Raw genomic sequence first — 19129 nt, forward strand, 5'->3', positions numbered from 1 at the left:
TTGACTTCCATGGCTCAATGCTATGGAATTCTGGTGTTTATAGTTTTGGGAGATACCTAGCCTTCTCGGCCAGACTGCTTCGGTGCCACAACAAACTACAAATCCCAGGGTCCCATAGCATGGAAGCCATGGCAGTTAAAGCAGAGTCAAACTGTGCGTGTGTGTGTGTGTGTGTATATATATATATATATATAAACCCAAATGCATCTGAGGAAGTAGACTGAGGTCTAGGAAAGCTCCTGCTGGCAAGTTCTTTATTTCACTGAGTGCTATAAGATCTCTCTACAGACTGATTCTACAGACTAACACAGCTATATCTTTGACATCCTCCTGGGATGTCCTGGCTGGAACCCCCCCCCCCCAAGCAGCCGTCCTCCGTTTCCAGGACGCGTCCTCCATGCCACCCTCCTGCCCGGGAGGACTGCCAAAAAGTCCAGGGCTCAGAAGCAGGGGGTGATATTACTAGGAGGGTCCTGTCCTCCATTCTCTTGGCAGGCCCCCCATTTTGGGGTGAGGACGTCGGGTCCCCCTGTGGCGGAGGCCTTGGAGTGCCCTCTTTCCATGCTCAGGAGCACTCCACTTCTTCTTCTTCCGTCTAGCTTTGTAGAGGCAGAGGCTGGGCGTCCCAGCGCTTGGCTCCAGCCCAGACCCAACCTCTCGATCGCCCAGCTCAGTCTCCCAGGCAGAGAAGAAGGAAAGCTGCGATCTCGGCAGGTGAGCCCATCCCAGAGGCAGGCTTTGCCTTGCTAGAAGCCCCCCCCCCCCCTACTTTGAGCCCAGGTTGCTCTGAGTGTCTGTCTACCCCCCACCCACCCACCTCTTGTCGTTTCCTTCTTGGTCAAAAGGTGGTTTTGCCACTTCTTTTCTCTGAGATCTAGCCTACAGTACTTGGTCTTCCTGGGGCGCAGGATGTGTGTGTGTGTCTCTCATCCAAGTACTAGCCAGGGCTGAGTCTGCTTAGCTTCCAAGACCAGAGGGGGACTTTTTTGCCTTTGGTATGCAGAGAGATCTTGTAGCGCCTTTGAGACTCACTCAGTAGCATGAGCTTTCGTCTACTTCCCCAGATCCAGATGCATTTGGTCATATATATATATATATATATATATATATATATATATACACACACACACACACACACACACACACACACACACACACACTAAAGATACAATGCAAAGATCTAGCTGTGTCACTCTGTAGAACCAGTCAGTAGAGAGCTTTGTAGCACCTTTGAGACTCACTCAATAGCATGAGCTTTCCTAGACTTAAGTCTACTTCCTCAGATGCATTTGGTCATATATGTCTATATACGTGTGTGTGTGTGTGTGTGTGTGTGTGTGTGTGAATATATACAATAAAGATACAGTTCAAAGATCTAGCCATGTTAGTGTGTAGAATACAGAAAGATCTTGTAGCACTTTTGAGACTGACTGATGACTGAAAGAAGTTGGCAGCAGGAGCTTTCTTAGACTTTGGTCTACTTCCTCAGATGCTTTTAGCCTTTAGGGTATTGTTCTTGCTGTTATTGTGTACCTCTAAGTCATTTTCAACTTATGGCAACCTTAAGGTGAAACTATTGTGGGGTTTTCTTGGCAAATTTCTGCAGAAGGGGTTTGCCATTGCCATCCTCGGAGGCTGAGAGTGTGTGACCTGAACAGAGTCACCCAGTATGTTTCTATGGCTGAGCGAGGATTCGAATTTTTGTCTCCAGAGCCTGGAGTCATAGGCCAGTGTTCAAACCACTATGCCACACTCACTTTCCTATTTTACTGAATATATTACTGAACAGCTATAGTATTCCTTCTTCATGAAAAACCCACCTCTGGTTACTCCAAGTTAAGTTTCCAAGTTCTGAAGGGAGAGGCGCTGGGTAATACAGTCTGCCCTTGATTTTGCTTTTTTATATACTGGACCCCATTTTACTATGCCACTGTATACAATGGGACCTGAGCACACACAGATTTCAGTATCCTTGGGGTCCTGGAATCAAAACCCAAGAGATATCAAGGTCCCACTGTATTGTTGCCATTGGCAATCCCCTAGGAGTCGGAAATCTACTTCAGATTGTTCAAAGATGTATCAGTACATTCATTTCTACCTTCTGCTCATCCTTGATCTCAAGAGGACATCTATACTATTTGTTGCAGTGTGAGGTGACTTTAATTGCCATGGCTCCTTTGCCTGGAATCCTGAGATCTGTAGTTTGTTGAGGCTCTCAGCACGCTCTGCTAAAGAGGTCTAGTACTACAGTTCAGTGGAGTGGACTAGAGCAATGCTTTTTAGACTGTTGATGTATAGGGAGAATTGGCAATTTGCTTCTCATATGTCCCAGGGACTGGTATGGTAGTTGTACCAGGTGGCTACACTTGTTTCTTTATTTCTTGGAAATTCTCCATGGAGTAGAACTGGTCCAGGGACCCCACTTTGAGTCACAGTGGAGTAGAGGTCCTTACCAATGGCCAACTAAACTAGAGACCCTAGGATTTCATAGGATGGAGTTTATGGTAATTAGAGTGATATCAGACTCCTATAAACTGCATAATGATACCTTTGTAGATATGATTTCTTTACAAAGGGCACAATTATGTCCTTTATATATGCTGAGTACAAAGTATTCAGTAAGAGGAGAAAAACACCCTGAGACCAGTTGTTTACATATTTCAAGTTACTGGGAGTGTGCATGAATCTGAAAGTTGAAACTATGGACCCGAACAGAGAGGCCAAAATAAAGCTGTTTCGGATCACTTTGGAGGTATAATGTTTAAATGACACACACAACTTAAGAAGCTGCTCCAAAGTACCGCTCCAGGTTTTGTTTTGTTTTGGTTTGGTTATGCGTGTGGCTTTAGCATAGCTCCCGGCCTCTTCGGACGCATGCATCATTGAAATAGCATACCTCCAAAGTGACCCGAAGCAGCTTTATTTTGGCCTCTCTGTTCAGGCCCTTAGTTTGGTTTTATATGGACCCTCTTCACTTTTTAGAACGTTAGCTCCTAAAAAGATATATTTATATGCAATAGTGGTAAACAGAATTTGTTCTATTTTATCGGGATGCATCTGGTGCAGAAACAGGATTAAAAAATCTGGGGAAAAACTGCAAAAGCGGGGTGATTTTCAGACATGTCAGGGTTAATAAGCTATATTAAGCCCGCTCCTTTTTACTTTCAGGATTTTATGAAAGTAAAAAGGAGCAGATTTTGTCTACTTTCCATTGGGGTAATGTCACATTAATGCTCATTAACCTTATGTTGTGTGAAAATCAACCCGCTTTTGTGGGTTTTGTCCCCTTTCTGTTTGGGTTAACTCCCAATATCATCTGAAAATCTACTAGATTTTGCGGGTTTTTTCCCAGTCTCTCTCTCTCTCTCTCTCTCACACACACACTTTGAGTACCTGTGCATTTTCAATGCCTTGCTTTGAACTGAACTTTGCTGGGAAACCAGGCAGGAGCATCATGCATTGATTTATTCACTACACCGTGGAAAATATCCATGCTGGTTATTTGAAGAATTGCAGCCCCCAAAAAGAAAATTTCCAAAGTCTGAAAAAGGCACAGTAATTGTACAGTTACTTTTAACTGGTAGCTAGGGTTCTTCTACTGTATCTGGAAGCACTCTAATCTTGAGGGGGATGTTGGGTGGGAATACCATTTTCTGAAGACAAGGAAAATGATTTTTTTCTCCTTAACATCCACGACTAATCTTTGGATAACTATATGTCATAACATTTTTGATCTTGTAAACTGTTTTCACTGCCAGTTCTGGGAGAAGGCGGGATGTAAGCCAAAGACATAAATAAATACTGACTAATGCAGACATTCAGAAACCAAAAAAATAAGAAAAGAAAAAAAAAAAGAAAAAGTAAAATAAAGGAAAAGGCCAATTATTTTTCGATACATCTCTGCCATCTGCAATATTTCTATAGGAATAAAAGAAGATCTTGGAAAAGTTCCTTTTTTGTACTGTAACTCTGAGGTGCCTCAGCTGACATGACCATGTTGGCTAGGATTGTTGGAATTATAGTCCCAAAAAGTAATTATGGTATAGTGGTTTGAGCATTAGGTTATGAATCTAGAGATAAGGGTTTGAATCCCTGGTCAGGTATGGAAACCCACAGGGCAGGTCAAGCTCTCTTGGGCTCAGAGAAGGGCAGAGGCAAACTCCCTGTGAACAAATTATGCCAAGAAAATAAAGTCACCATAAGTTGGACTTGCAGACACACAGCAATAAAGCAAAAAGAAATAAGTTTTTCAATTCTGAGTAAAATGTTTCAGTTAACAGTTGTAACTGTTCCTTTCCCTTTTGATGAAGACTTTTGTACTGCTAAAGATATGGAAAGGGTTCATTTAAAGGCATGTTTATACTTTGAAAGCCCTGGCCAAAGCATTATCTAGAACTCCCATTTCTGAAAACAACTTGAGATTCATTGCAAACATTACCACAACTAAGTTCAGGGGAGTGAAGCCAAAACTTGTGCCAGAAATTCTTCATCTGGAGAAAGGAAGGTTTGCAGTAAACAACCCTAGCTTTAGAGGCACAAGTAAGGAAAGGGCAGCTCTCTTCAAAGCCTCCTCCTTGCTTAGACTGTTCGTGCCAACAATACTGTATCTCAGTTCAAGACATCTTCAAACTACAGGCATCTGTCAGCAGAAACCAGCCTGGCTCAACTACCAGTCTTACAAGGTGGCTGCTTCCAAGAGGAGATGGACCTTGTAGTCAACCCACCAAACTCCCAGCAAGTTTTAGTCTATAACCACTGGGTTTCCACAGCTATTGACACAAGTTGGCCTTCACTTGTGGAAGGAATGTTAGCTTTTGGTGTGCTAGGCTTAGTGCCAAAGTATTTCATCTTCCCCCTAGTCACTTGGCATTTTTCATAGGAAATGCTCTGTGTTGTTTTTTCAGGACTCAGTCATGGAAGTTCACCAGATGATGTTGGGCAAGTCATATTCTCTCAGCCTTATTCCAACCTCTGAATAAATCTTGCCAAGAGCACCTTGTCACAATTCACACAACAATGAAAGTCCGTAACAGCACAACAGTGTCCTTTCCCTCTTTTTGTTTTCTACAGCACCACCTGAAAGGGGAAAAAAAAACATACTGTACTCTATCTGTCTACCTTATTATATCTGCAATAGCCAGAAAATGTTTTTTTCACACTACAGGCCTATTGCAATATAATTACACTTTAAGTGCCATGGCTGCATTTGATGGAATCCTGGGAATTGTAGTTTGGTCAGAAGTACTAGAGCTCTCTGGCTGAGAATTCTAAGTGCCCCTCCTTACGCTGCTAGTCCCAGGATTCCATAGGAGGCAATCATGGCAATTAAAGTGGAATTATAGCACCATAATTATGTAGACATGAAGGGCAGCAGAGTATAAGGCACAGGGCAAATTGGCACTTGAATCATGGGCCAATACTTTCCTCTGAAGCCACATCCCCATATATCTTTAAAAGAAATTCAGCTATAGTGTTAAAAAAAAGACATACCTCATTACATTGTTGATTTGATGAGATGTAGACTGCATATACACTACAGAATTAATATGGTTTGATACTGCTTTAACTGCCATGGCTCAGTGCTATGGAATTCTGGGATTTGTAGTTTTGTTAGAGATTTTGCCTTCTCTGTCAGAGAGCTCTGGTGCCATTACAAACTACAAATCCCAGGATTCCAAAGGATAGAGCCATGACAGTTAAAGTGTTGTCAAACTGCATTAATTATTCAGTGTAGCAGCAGTTTTAGTTATAACTTAGGAGTTTATCACATTGGGAAAAACTGGAAAGCTAAAATGGTAAGAACCCATGATTAACTCACAATTGCACAAATGGTTTTCACATGCAAAGTGCTGTTATCATGTGCAAAATCCAAGATTAACCTGCCCTTGCACGCAAATGCAGGAATGGTTTTCACACAACAGAACCAAATGTGCCTCGATCTCGATAATGATTAAAGTGCGTGCATCCCACAAAAGCAAACAAATACACAAATGATTTTCACACATAGACCCCCAACAAGGGCAGAGAAAGATAGAGAATGAATGAATGAATGAATGAATAGTAACTGCTCTTACTACTCACTCTTCCATCCTTCTTACTGCATGTCCTCCGTCCTCCCTCATCCGTGGATTGTACCTTCTCTTGCTTTTTGCATTTGGCTGCTCCCAGAGTAGGACTCAACACTTGCCTCCTGGTCTGAGCCAGAAGGAGGGCAGGCTGTCCCCTTTAAGGGATTTTGGGCTTCAGCTTCCAGAAACCTCAGCCATGTTTACCAATAGTCTGGGTTTCTGGGAGCTGAAGTCCAAAATCCCTTAAAGGGGACAGGTTGGGGATCGCTGCTGGCTCAGACAGGGAACCATTCATTCATTCTCTCTCTCTCTGCCCTTGCATCAGCTGCTTTTTTAAGAGCTCTGGCTAGAGGAGGAGAGACATTCACACACACAGAGGCGCAGGAAGAAGAAGCAAGCATTTTCTCTTGTGTGTCTTTGTGCCTCTGCCTTTACCTGAGAATATGTTGCTTTAAGAGCCCTAGCTATTATCCCTAAGGAACCATGGGAAAATCTGACAACAAGCACAAAAACAGGAAGAACCTTGCAAATGACTTTCACACTACAACTGTGCAAAGAAAGTGAATTCGTGAATGAAATGGAAGTGAAAACATGGTATTTTCTTGAAAATGACTATTCCCTGATTCATGTCACTTTCTGTGCAGATTCTAAGTGGTTTGCATGCAACATCATGTGAAAACCATTTGCGCAATTGTCCTAATACGTTAGGCACAATTCTGACCCATTTAAACTTCCAATTTTCCCTGTGTGATAAACTCCTTAGTTATAAGGGAAATAAGTGAAAAATACATTTATTACAAATAAATAACTAAATAGTAAACTCAGATGAATTCTACCAAGCTCTGCAATTACTTACAGGCATTAAAATGATCTATCTAATATAACATGCCATACTAATATTTAAGAAAAAAGATCATTTCCCAAGACCTGTCCAGAGTATAGGACAGAGGGTCTGCATACAAAGCTTTACCTGTTGCAGGTGTGTTGCATCACACTATTTCCAAATGTTTGGGCCTTTATTACAAGGGTATAGTAATAATCTGATTGTAGGAGTCTATTAGAGGATTAAACCAGAGAGAACCTCTGTGTTCTCGATTATATGAGGAAACCCTGAACTAAGAGGCACCAGGATTCTGCTGAGTGTAGAGAAGCTGAAACTGCAAAATGTCTTGCTTGAAATGGGTGTGCGAGGTGTTACTAGGGAAACAAATACCTGTAATTTCATTTTCTGGTATTTCTCCTTGCAGATCTTTCCTTTACTGATAATGAATTTTGCCACTATGGAGGTTTCTTTTTCAGAGGTCACCATTGCCTTCTTTATGGTGGCCATTATTTTAATGTCTATACAATTTTTAATGAAGAACAAGCAGCCCCGTCCACCAGGACCTTGGTCATTACCAATTGTGGGGAATCTTCTTCAGCTTGAGGAGCATTCATACATTTCCTTTGAGCGCTTGAGGAAGAAATATGGAAATGTGTTTCAGATAAAGCTGGGAATGATCCCTGTTGTGGTAGTTAATGGCCTGGATGCAGTGAAACAGGTGCTGCTGAGAGATGGGGAGAGTTTTGCTGGCCGACCTGACATGCACACATTTTCATTTTTTGCTGATGGAGAGAGCTTGACGTTTTCTGTCAAATATGAAGAAAGCTGGAAGCTTCAGAAGAAAATTGCCGGCAAAGCTTTAAGATTGCTCACCAAATCTGAAGCCAAGTCCTCAACTTGTTCTTGCCTCCTTGAAGAACATGTTTGTGCTGAAGCTTCAGAACTGGTGAAAACATTCTTGGAGCTCTCAAAGAATGGTGGTTTCGATCCTACAGCTGTGATTACCTCTACTGTTGCTAATGTTGTTTGTGCCCTCTGCTTTGGCAAGAGGTACAATCATAATGATCAAGAATTTCTAAGTGTGGTTAAGCTAAATGATGACTTTGTAAAAGCCTCAAGTGTCTTCAATCCTGCTGATTTTATACCGTGCTTACGTTACCTTCCACTGCCGACTGCAAAAGCTGCTCGTAAATTTTATGGGAAGTTCAATGACTTTGTTGCAGCACGCATAGAAGACCATGGCACCACATACGACAAGGTATGTTTGACTGCACAAAGGAGACTTGATCAGATGACATGGTACCAATACTATTACTATATAATGTAGGGTTGCATTACTGTCAACCTCCAAACCGGGACAAATGTAGGACAAAATTTAGGCCCAAATGTAGGACAAAATTTAGGCCCAAATGTAGGACATATTTTTAGAATGAGGACACACAAACAACTAAAAAATTTAATAATTTAAGAAAGCATTAATATATCCAATCCTCCCATTTAGGGCTTTCTTCTGATTTCCATGCTTTTGCTATTAGTATTCTTGCCGCTGTAACTAAATACAACAAGATCCTCCAACATTTTTTTTCCTCCTGTGGCTTCAATAGTGTTGTCATATTTAGCAAGTATAATTTAGGATTCATTATCAATTTGATTTCATATATCTGCTGGATTGTCTCATGCACCTCTCTCCAAAATTTCTGAATTTCTCTACATCTCCACCACACATGAAACATTGTCCCTTTCTCTTTTTTACATCTCCAGCAATGTCCTTGATCAAGGTTATACATTTTTTAAAGTCTCCAGGGTGTATAATACCATCTGTGCATGACCTTCATGTGGTTTTCCTTAAGTTCTTGAGCCACCGTGAACTTGTTTGTCTTCCTCCATGCATTTTGCCAATCATCTATTGAAAGCTCCGATACTATATCTCTTGCCCATTTTCCCATGTAATCTTTTATAATCTCTTGCTCCAAGTATCTTTCTAGTAGTAGATTATACAATTTGGAGACTTTCCCTTTTTTGATTGCCCTATTATTTGATCTAACGCACTTAATTTATTTTCGATACCCACTGATTTTTTATCTACATTGTATCTTTGTTTGATCTGCATATAATTAAACCAGGAGCTACTATAACCTTCAGTAGCTAGTTCTTGTCTTTATAACCATCTCTCCTTTTTCATCTTTTTTCATTAAATGCCTGTATGTAATCCACCTTTGGATAATATTTGGATAGTATGTGCATTATTTGTACTATTGTGAAATGCATAATAAAGATTATATATATAAGCATTAATATAAATGCATGTTTCTTAAGCATGCTCAAAATGGAGGACATTTTGGCATAATTACTAGACAGATGGCAGAAATGTACTTCCTTTTCTGGCCAACCCCCCCCCCCCCCCCCATTCCAAAACACACACGAAGCACATTTGAACATTTGACATGGTTTTATTTAACATGGTCTCTTGCATATTTTAGAGGCTTACTGCATAACCAAACCCTTTGGGATTAACACTTAACATGGGTTAACATGTCTATGCATATTGAACATGTCAAGGTGGTTTAACAAGAAGTGGATTTGCCCTCAGTTTCAGGTTTCCTACACCAACTGTACTTCTCAGAAGTGCGTACTTGGTCAAGGTACCTTGATTTTTCTTCACTGCTCATGAGTTTGTAAAAATCAGAGCAACTTACATTGGCTATGCCTCAGAGACTTGCTGATATCAATATCACCACCACCATCATCACTATCATTGTTAAAACAAGGCAGACCTGTTAGCATTAAAAGCACCAAAAATACACAGAAAACGCACGTTGAAAAAAGCAGACTTTGTAAAAAAAATACACAGGGCCACTTGGAGGTTTGTGAACCGTTATTCCAAAAATAGTGGCCAATTGGTCTTAAGTAACCTTTTACATTTCAAAAGAAAGTCCTGTAGAGGGCTGGGAGAGTTATTTATTTCTATGCCCTTATTATTATTATTATTATTATTATTATTATTATTATTATTATTATTATTATTGGTGGGGACACATCATAGAGGTATCCCTAGAAACAAAAGCTGCAAACTTTTAGGAGGGTAAGTGAAAAGGCTAGGCAGTTATGAGGCTTGAAAATGTGTTTAAAACCTTTTTTTAATAGTGAAGAATGGTGGCATTGTAAGAATGGCCACCTCCCTGTACCATCCTCACTCCACTCCAAAGCACAGTAACTGAAGTGTCTCCAATGAAACATTCAAAGTTTAGAAAGTGTACCTGTTAATTATTCTGCCTCGTTGTCCCTCTTCTACATCCTGGGCACAAGAAAACCCTCTTCTCACGAATGCTACCCTCCCCCCCCCCCCCACACACTTCTGACACCTGCCTAAAGCTTTAGGGAAAGTTCTATTCTATTAGATTTGGAAGGGAGTGTCTTTTACTTATAGAAATGCTAGAAGTGCGACAAAACAGTCTGGTTTCATTCAGGCTCCATCTGAAACTCAAACATACAATGTTGTAAAAGGCTATTTTAGAATTGCAATTTAGATCAACATTCTTTTTTAAAAATTCAGATATTTCCTGAATGTACAGATATTCTAAATGGTTTCTGTAGTAGTTAAAGCTTTCCAGTTTCCAACAAAATACGTTATCATATATTTTAAAAACCTTTATTTCATTGTTCTGAAGAGTGAAATGAAGCAACTACAATAGACAACAAGAAATAGAAAACAATCAATTCAGTTTAAAATTAAACTAGGAACTGTAAATGTACCAATAGCTGTTCCAATAAAAATCAAAGAAAGAGGTCAACTAAGGCTAGCTGTTCCAACTTCTAGGTAAGAGAATGGTGGACTGAAGTTTTTGTTAGCTCTCTGCCAGCGAGAAAGACCTTTAACACTGTAAGTGCAGACCAGAGGGATCTGAGACGGGTGAGAACTCCCTGGATTAAAAGAAAAGCAAATAAATAAAAGCATCCAGAATCCATTCTTTTTGCATATTTACTCACACTATTCATTATGAAGGCTTATTGTTTTCAAAAAAATACTCTCTATATAGATATTATGTCATTAAATGTTTGTCTTATGTTGTTTGTTTTGTTGATCTGATCTTTATATATCTTAATAGCTGTTACTTTCTTTTTGTTTTATTAAGTAATAAGTTTCATTAACTCTCTCTCTCTCTCTCTCTCTCTCTCTCTCTCTCTCTCTCTGTGTGTGTGTGTGTGTGTGTGTGTGTATGATACTCTCTCTATATACCTGACTGGAAGGAATAAGAACAAGAGAGATTCTGGGTATCTTAATGTAGAATTAAAGAACTTGCTGGCTATCAGGCAAGCAAGTAAAAACAGGTAATGAAAATAACATCCAGTTTGGGGTTTTTGTTTATTTAGTTCTTTTCTTCCTTTAGAACCATCTCAGAGACATCACTGATGCTCTGATTAATGTTGGCAATGAAAAAAGAGACGATGGGAAAACTGCTGCCTTGTCTGATAAGAAAATAATAAATACTGTCAGTGACATCTTCGGGGCAGGTGTGTATTAAATATTTTACAATTTTTAAAATATGTGCTTTAAATAACAGTTTTAGTGAATACTGAAATAGTAGTTGCCAGTTGCAGACCTCTTAACTAAAGTTTTGAAGTCTGCAACTGGCAACTATTATTTATGCACTAAAATTGTTGCTTGTAGAGGTGGCTGCAGATTTGACTTAAAAACTGGTGAAAATAAAAAAGAAGCATAACAGGCTTCAGTCATTCATAGAATCATAGAGTTGGAAGAGATCACAAGGGCCATCCAGTTCAACCCCCTGCCATGCAGGAAATCTCAATCAAAGCATACTTGATAGATGGCCATCAAGCCTTTGTTTAAAGACCTCCAAAGAGGGAGACTCCACCACTATCCAAAGAAATGTGTCCCTCTGTTGAACAGTTCTTACTGTCAGGAAGTTCCTCCTAATGTTGAGGTGGAATTTCTTTTCCATCCATTGTTCCAGGTCCTGTTCTCTGGAGCAGCAGAGAACAAGCTTGCTCCCTCCTCAATAAGACATCCCTTCAAATATTTAAACAGGGTTATCGTATCACCTCTTAACCTTCTCTTCTCCTAAACATCCCCAGCTCCCTAAGTCATTCCTCACAGAGCATAATTTCCAGACCGTTCACCATTTTAGTTGCCCTCCTTTGGACACACTCCAGTTTGTCAACATCCTTTTTGAATTGTGGTGCCCAGAACTGGACACAATATTCCAGGTGGGGCCTTACCAAAGCAGAATACAGTGGCACTATTACTTCCCTTGATCTAGACACTATACTTCTATGGATGCAGCCTAGAATCGCATTGGCCTTTTTAGCTGTCGTATCGCACTGTTAACTCATGTTCAACTTGTGGTCTACTTGGATTCCTAGATCCCTTTCACACATAGTCTCATACAGCCAAGTGTTCGCCATTCTATATTTGTGCAGTTCATTTTTCCGTCCTAAGTGCAGTACCTTACATTTACAACAGTGAAAAAGGTATCAGTGTAATGCATTAAATTTAGCAGATGGATCTCCTAATGCTCTATTTATTTTGGCAGGTTTTGCTACCATGTCAACATGTTTGTCATGGATATATCTATACTTGATAAAGAAACAAGAAATTCAAACCAAAATTCAAGAAGAAATTGGTAACATTTTTCTGATTTTTTTAAAAAAATGAGACAAGATTGCCATTGCCATTAGTGAAACACATTGCATTAAATGTACTCTATTTTATTCTTTGTAGATGAAAAGATTGGACTAAGACCACCAAGGTTTGATGATCGAAAAGATCTCCATTACACGGAAGCTTTCATCAATGAAGTCTTTAGACACAGCTCCTTTATGCCATTCACTATTCCTCACTGGTAAGAAGCTGAGGAATGGTTTTGGTTTCATTGTAATCATGTTCTTCTAGTAGCACTCTTTGTGTTTTATATTAGGAATGCACAACCTGTAGCCAGTCAGATTTCATCCACGGTTTCTTGGCTTCTCAAATTGCTTTTCCTGCCTCTATTAGCAGTGGAATAACATCACTGGGGTGTGTGAAGGAGAATAAAATAAAGTACTCCCTCACCATTAAAAAGTCCTTCTGCAACAAACTGTCAAAAGCTTTTGCCTTTCAGAAGAACTTTTCCTATGGCAAGGTTCCTCAGCATGAGAGCATCCACCAAGAAGGCACACTCACATGTTCAGATATGCCAATTGCAGTGATCGGACCAAGAGACAGCTCCTTTGAGGTTCTTAAAAACAGGTTTACATTGGGAGATGCAGTGTTTCAGATATGGGCTTTATATATCATAACTCCCACTTTGAATTGTGCCTTAAAATGTATAGCCAATGAAGCTATTACAATAACAGAGAATCTTGTACATAGCTATAATGGTTATATACGTATAAAGCTAATCCCTTGCTTAGAATGATAGTAGAGAATGTGTTCTTCATTGCAATCACTTTCTGTGTTAACAAATGTTACCATGACTGTGGCTGAATTTACACAGGCTAAATAATGTGTTCTTACCTGAATCCCAGCCCTGAAGGCTTTGAAGGAGTTTGATAAGCCCTCCAGTTTATTCCACTGTTTCTGGGAAGAATTGAGTTTTTAAGATGTGAGGTTTGAATCCCAAATTGGGATCATGGTGGAATCATGGGTGGTGGTGAGAGAAGGATAGGACCAGATTATTGGATGGTCACCTAGGTCACCTGATCATTTCTGCCACAGAAGAATAGCTCCCTGTTTGTGTCGGCATTCGGGAAAGGCAGTGTTGCCTCTTTTTTAATTTGATGTTTGTATGCACACATTCACAGGCTGGCATTCACTTTCCCTTTACTGGCTTCACTTTACAAAAGCACAGGAGGGCAATCAGAACAAAAGGAAAACAGGCTATTTGATTTAGTGAATATACAGATATACACATGTGTTGCAGGAATTAAAAAAAAATCCCACAAACATGGCTGCAGCAGTCATGTGACTAGACATAAATGTATATAACACACAAGCACACACAGTACAAACACCTCCTTGCACCAATGTGGCTGAGAGTCCTGTGTGTTGTAGTAAAAGGGCCAAACTGAGGCAGGAGTACCACAATGGGGCTGTCCACATGGGCCAAAAGGGCTATATCCCCTCTGGCGTCATGTAGCCCTGTTTAGACGATACTAGCCAAAACCCCAGGACCAGGATTGAGCTGGATCCTGGCCGAACAGACATGGATCTGGTGGATCTGGCCCTCCTTTACAGCATTTACTCTAGGTCAATTTGACCCATAGTTTGTTGTGGTTTCTGGGAAAGTCTGCCTCAAACCTTGGCAGTTTGAACACACACCCTTGCACTCCTTACCTTACTGTGCTGTAGTTCCTACTGAGAAACCCCCTGTTGCCACACCTGGGATGAAAACAAGGCACCTGGTCACATAGGTGCAGTCAGGTTACCCATTTCTGCATCTGATGCAGTGAAGGGGGACTTTGCAGTTGGAGAATAGTATGGGCTAAGTCTGTGTTATCCTGTCCCATTTGCTCAGCCCTACAGTGGAGCTGGGATGTAGCCCTCAGGTAGATTCAGCCTATCTTAGCAGGAAGTGCAGTCCAAAATGGGTTAGTAATAAAACCTCTGTCAGGGCATGTTAGATTTATATTCGTGATATATAAACTATGGTTTAGGGCAGGGGTGCCCAACTTGGAAGGAGGTAGGGGCCAAAATTAAGATCAGCTAAGGTTGTTCGGGCCGCCAACAGTTTTAGGTAAAATTCAGGACATTTAGGTGAAATGTAGGACATTTAAAAAATGGGGGGCATGACCAAATAAAACCTGGAAGCAAAATGCAAATCCATGCTTCTTGGCTATGCTCAAAATAGAGGACATTGTGGAATCCCTTCTCCTGGGGAAGGCTAAGATGTCTGGGAAAAGGAGGGAAAGTCTAGTCACCCTACCAGGCGGCTCCTCCCTCCTTCCCTCCTTTCTTTCTTTCTTTGCTTCCTTTTTTCTTCTCTCTCTCTCTCTCTCCCCTCCTTTCCTTCCTTCTTCCTTCCTTCATTTCCTTGTTTCTTTTCTCCCTTCCTCCTTTCTCCCTTTTCCTGCTTCCTTTGTCCCTCCCTCCCTTTTCTTTCTTTTGTGGGGGAAGAGTCCATTGCTCCCATTCTCCAAAGCCCTGTGTGATCAGGCGAGGACTCTGGGAGCCAGGACATCCCCCTCCTCCTGACAATGGGGCCCCGGGCCTCCAGAAATCTTTTGGCGGGCCGCATCTTGTGCAGCCCTAGTTTAGGGCTTCACATCATGAAGGGCCTCTAAATAAGAAAAATAAACAATTAGGAAAAACTATTAAATTTCATAGTTTTTTGTGGGTTTTTCGGGCTATGTGTCCATGTTCTAGCAGAGTTTCTTTCTGACGTTTCGCCAGCATCTGGCAAATAAGAAAAACTATTAAATTTCAGTTTGACATACATTGCTCTTATTGCTTTGTGGTAATGCCATGTGGCCTCTTAAACAACATAGTTCACAATGTTTTAACTGAGGTGACTGAGATGTCTTCTCACATATTTCTCAAAAATATTTTGTATGGGGTTTTTTGCATGAAAGGGGGCAATATGAAATTGTGCAGACTGAAAGGCACCATGATAGGCTAATATGTTGTTGTTGTTTTAATTTTTTTTAGTACCACCAGAGATGCTGTTCTCAATGGGTACTATATTCCTAAAAACACTTGCATCTTCATTAATATGTATCAAGTAAATCATGATGAGTAAGTACCAGAACAACTTTTACTTAAAGGATTAAGAATGACACTGTAGTATTACTTAAGATGCGGCTTTCCCCTCCATTATATTTTACCAAATCTGGTTGTACAACATGTTTTACACACAGTAGTGAAAATAATGCTTAGCCAAAACAATTCATCCAGCTGTTTGTGGCACTTTGATGGGGAGCAAAGGAGAGGAGAAATCCCTATTTGAAATTCAGAGGCATAAACCTCTCTGTGTGTGTGTGTGTGTGTGTGTGTGTGTGTGTGTTGGAGGCAGGTGTGGGGTGCTTTTTTTTTGTTCTTCTCCATTCAAAACATAGTTAAATTGTTACCCCAAGGAGGGATTGGGCTGCACTGTGTTTTGTAAATCTGGTCACAATACCCCAGGGGAATGACATCATGTGAAGATGTAATTGCCATCATTTTTCTAACCATCCCTTAATTATGTCATGAATTTGATTTTTCTGGGTCTCTAGACCATAATAAAAATTGTTATTGTTGTAATTATGTCATGAGTGGGTAACCTAATCTTTATTTGCTGTTTGCTACCAAGTGTTTAAAGTATTTTATTTCATTTTAAACCTTTCTGCGTGCATGAGGAAAAGGTAGATTCTTTGAATTCTAATAAAATCGTTTAGAGAATGTTGCTTTCTTCATTGTGTGGGTTTGGCAAAATTAGCTAAAGCACTGTGTTGAAATAAAATCTTCTAAATGGACTGTTCGAATTGGCTTCAGTAGCTGTGTGTACTTGAATCCTGTTAGTATTCCCAACTAGAGTAGACCCATTAAATAAAAAGGTTTATTCTACTCAATATGCAGTAATTGATTCAGTAGGTATACTTTATATTTGGGACTAAGCAATAGCATTTTGTTATTGTTTCCAGTATGAATAATATTTTTCAGAGGCCTCTAAAATCAAAGCTTGGATAGTAACAGTAATTTTACTACTCCAGTGACAAAAAGTCATTACCAATTTATTGAAACACTGGGGTGAATCTATCAAGGGGTTTTCTTGGCAAGATTTGTTCAGAGAAGGCTTGTCTTTGCCTTTCTCTGAGGCTGAGAGAAGGTGACTTGGGTTTCCATGGCTGAGTGAGGATTTGATCTATGGTCTCCAGATACATAGCCTAATGATGAAACTACTACACCACCCTGGCTCTCTTGGAATAGTTACTTGCTTGAATTATAATTCCAAGAATCTCTCAACCAGCATGACCACAGCTTTCAAGGGTTCTGAGAGTTGCAGTTCATTAAAGGGTGTATCCACATTGCAGTAATTAAGCTTTTTGACACCAGTATAACTGTCATGACTCTATGCTACAAAATCCTAGGGTTTGTAGTTTGTTGAGGCACTAGTGTTCTTTGACAGACCAGGTTGAATATCTCACCAAACAACAAATCTGAAGATTCTGTAAAATGGAGCCATGGCAATTAAAGTGGTACCAAACTTCATTATGCAATGTGGAAGAGTTGGCATTAATGTTCCCAAGTTCCATGTAAAATATGTTTTCTTCTCTTTACAATAGAACTGTGTGGGAGGAGCCATACTTATTTAAACCAGAGAGGTTTCTGAATGAAAATGGAGAACTCAACAAGAGCTTGACTGAGAAGGTTTTGATCTTTGGAATGGGGATACGGAAATGTTTAGGGGAGGAACTAGCTCGCAATGAGACTTTTGTTATCCTCACCACCATCTTGCAACAGCTGAGACTGGAGAAACCTCCTGAAGATCAGTTGGACCTGACTCCATTGTACGGCCTCTCTATGATACCCAAACCATATCGAATTCAAGTAGCACCACGCACTTGACATGAAAGATGGTTCAAAAGGCACATCTTTTTTGTTACCTGGAAACATCTGTTTGATAAAAGACACACTCTTACAACTGTCTCCTGAGGGAAGAGAATTAAAGTGCTACGACATCCTGTGGTAAGGCATAGAGAAAGGTGCTATTCTCCCGCTCTGTTTCCTCTTTGTTTTCTAGTGTGATATGGCTCTAAGACTTTTTCTGCAGCATAATACACCTAAGTATTTAAATGTATTTTTGCATATTGTTAGTATAATTTCAACTACCAAGTTTCCCGCTTTGTTAAATTGCTCTTGCTTACTTTACTTGTTCCTGGAATACTGTCCACACCATTTTGAAAAACATGAGGAAATAACGTTTACTTGGTACACTAAGTTCTGATGTCATAAACATAGGTATTTCACTGTCATGTGCTTGTTTCTGCTTTGGAAGTCTTGCCATTTTACTTGAGAAACTGCATATTTTGCCCTCATCTATGCTGTACTCAATATTTTTCATGGTGAGACAAGTTTCTATTCTTTTGGAAATAAATGAGTCTGATGTTCATTTTCCTAAAGTGTTTTGTTTATTTCATTATGTGAAATGAACATTCATTCCATGTGCAAGTAGGGAAATAATAAAATTCTGGGGGAAACAACTGTAAATGTGTCAATGGCCTGTTACAGACTGCCAAAATAAAGCTGCTTTGGGTCTCTTTGGAGGTATGCTGTTTAAATGATGCATGCATCCTAAGAATCCGGAAGCTGCACCAAAGCTGCACTCCAGTGCTTAGGAACGGAGTGTGGCTTTGGCGTGACCTCCGGACTCTTAGGACCCAGGCATCATTTAAATAGCATACATCTAAAGAGACCCGAAGCAGCTTTATTTTGGCAGTCTGTAGGGTATAGATGACATTTGCAGATATCTAATGTACATTTGGATCTTGACAGTATTGGCCTGCACTTACTGTAATTGGCCTTCATCTAGAACAACAAAACCAGTTATGTCCTGATTTATAACTTGGCTCTGGTTGTTATTCCCTTGAATAACAGCAACAACAATAATATTTATATCCTGTTTTTCCACCAAAATTGGGACTCCCAATTAAAAACAAATTTAGCACATGCAAAAAGTGAGCATTAAAATAGAATTAAACTATTACTGTATTAAAACACATCACACATTAAAAGAATAAAATGCAATTTAAAAAGGTAAAGTGCTTAAAAACAATAAAATTAAAATAGTATAGCACCCTCAGCCCATTCTTTAAAGACTTTCTGTCTTTAAAGCATATCTCTATAAAAATATTTTAGCCTTCCAGTGGAAGGACAACAAGGAGGGGTCCATTTTGGCCTCCCTGGGAAGGGAGTCTAGGGACAGCCACTGTGAGAAGGCCTTCTTTCATGTCCTCACCAAGCATACTTCTGATGGTGGTGGGGCAAAGAGAAGGGCCTCTCCAGTGCCCAGTCGGACTCATACAGGGAGATACGGTCTGCCAAAGAGCCTTGGCATGAGCCATATAGGGCTTTATAGGCCATAATTAGTACTTTGAATTGGTTCTGGAAACAGTAAGGGCTGTTCGACAGTGGAACACACTCCCTCAGAGTGTAGTGGAGTCTCCTTCCTTGGAGGTCTTTAAGCAGAGGCTGAAGGGCCATCTGTTGGGGGTGCTTTGATTGAGAGTTTCTGCATGGCAGGAGATTGGACTGGATGGCCCTTGT

General features: G+C 40.2%; 1 protein-coding gene across 1 annotated transcript; it reads left to right on the forward strand.

The window, feature by feature from the left end:
* Nucleotides 1-671: 671 nt before the first annotated feature.
* On the forward strand, nucleotides 672-17954 carry LOC149323656 (cytochrome P450 1A1-like). Its single transcript, XM_089490696.1, has 7 exons — nucleotides 672-714; nucleotides 7316-8149; nucleotides 11280-11403; nucleotides 12444-12533; nucleotides 12632-12752; nucleotides 15536-15622; nucleotides 17149-17954. Exons 2-7 carry the CDS (start codon nucleotides 7334-7336, stop codon nucleotides 17429-17431), a joined length of 1521 nt encoding a protein of 506 aa, XP_089346822.1. The 5' UTR covers nucleotides 672-714; nucleotides 7316-7333; the 3' UTR covers nucleotides 17432-17954.
* The last annotated feature ends 1175 nt before the right edge of the window (nucleotides 17955-19129 follow it).

The sequence above is a fragment of the Sceloporus occidentalis genome, unplaced genomic scaffold, assembly GCF_023333645.1.
Source record: "Sceloporus occidentalis isolate IW3139 unplaced genomic scaffold, rSceOcc1.0.p SCAF_1, whole genome shotgun sequence".
NCBI lineage: Eukaryota > Metazoa > Chordata > Lepidosauria > Squamata > Phrynosomatidae > Sceloporus > Sceloporus occidentalis.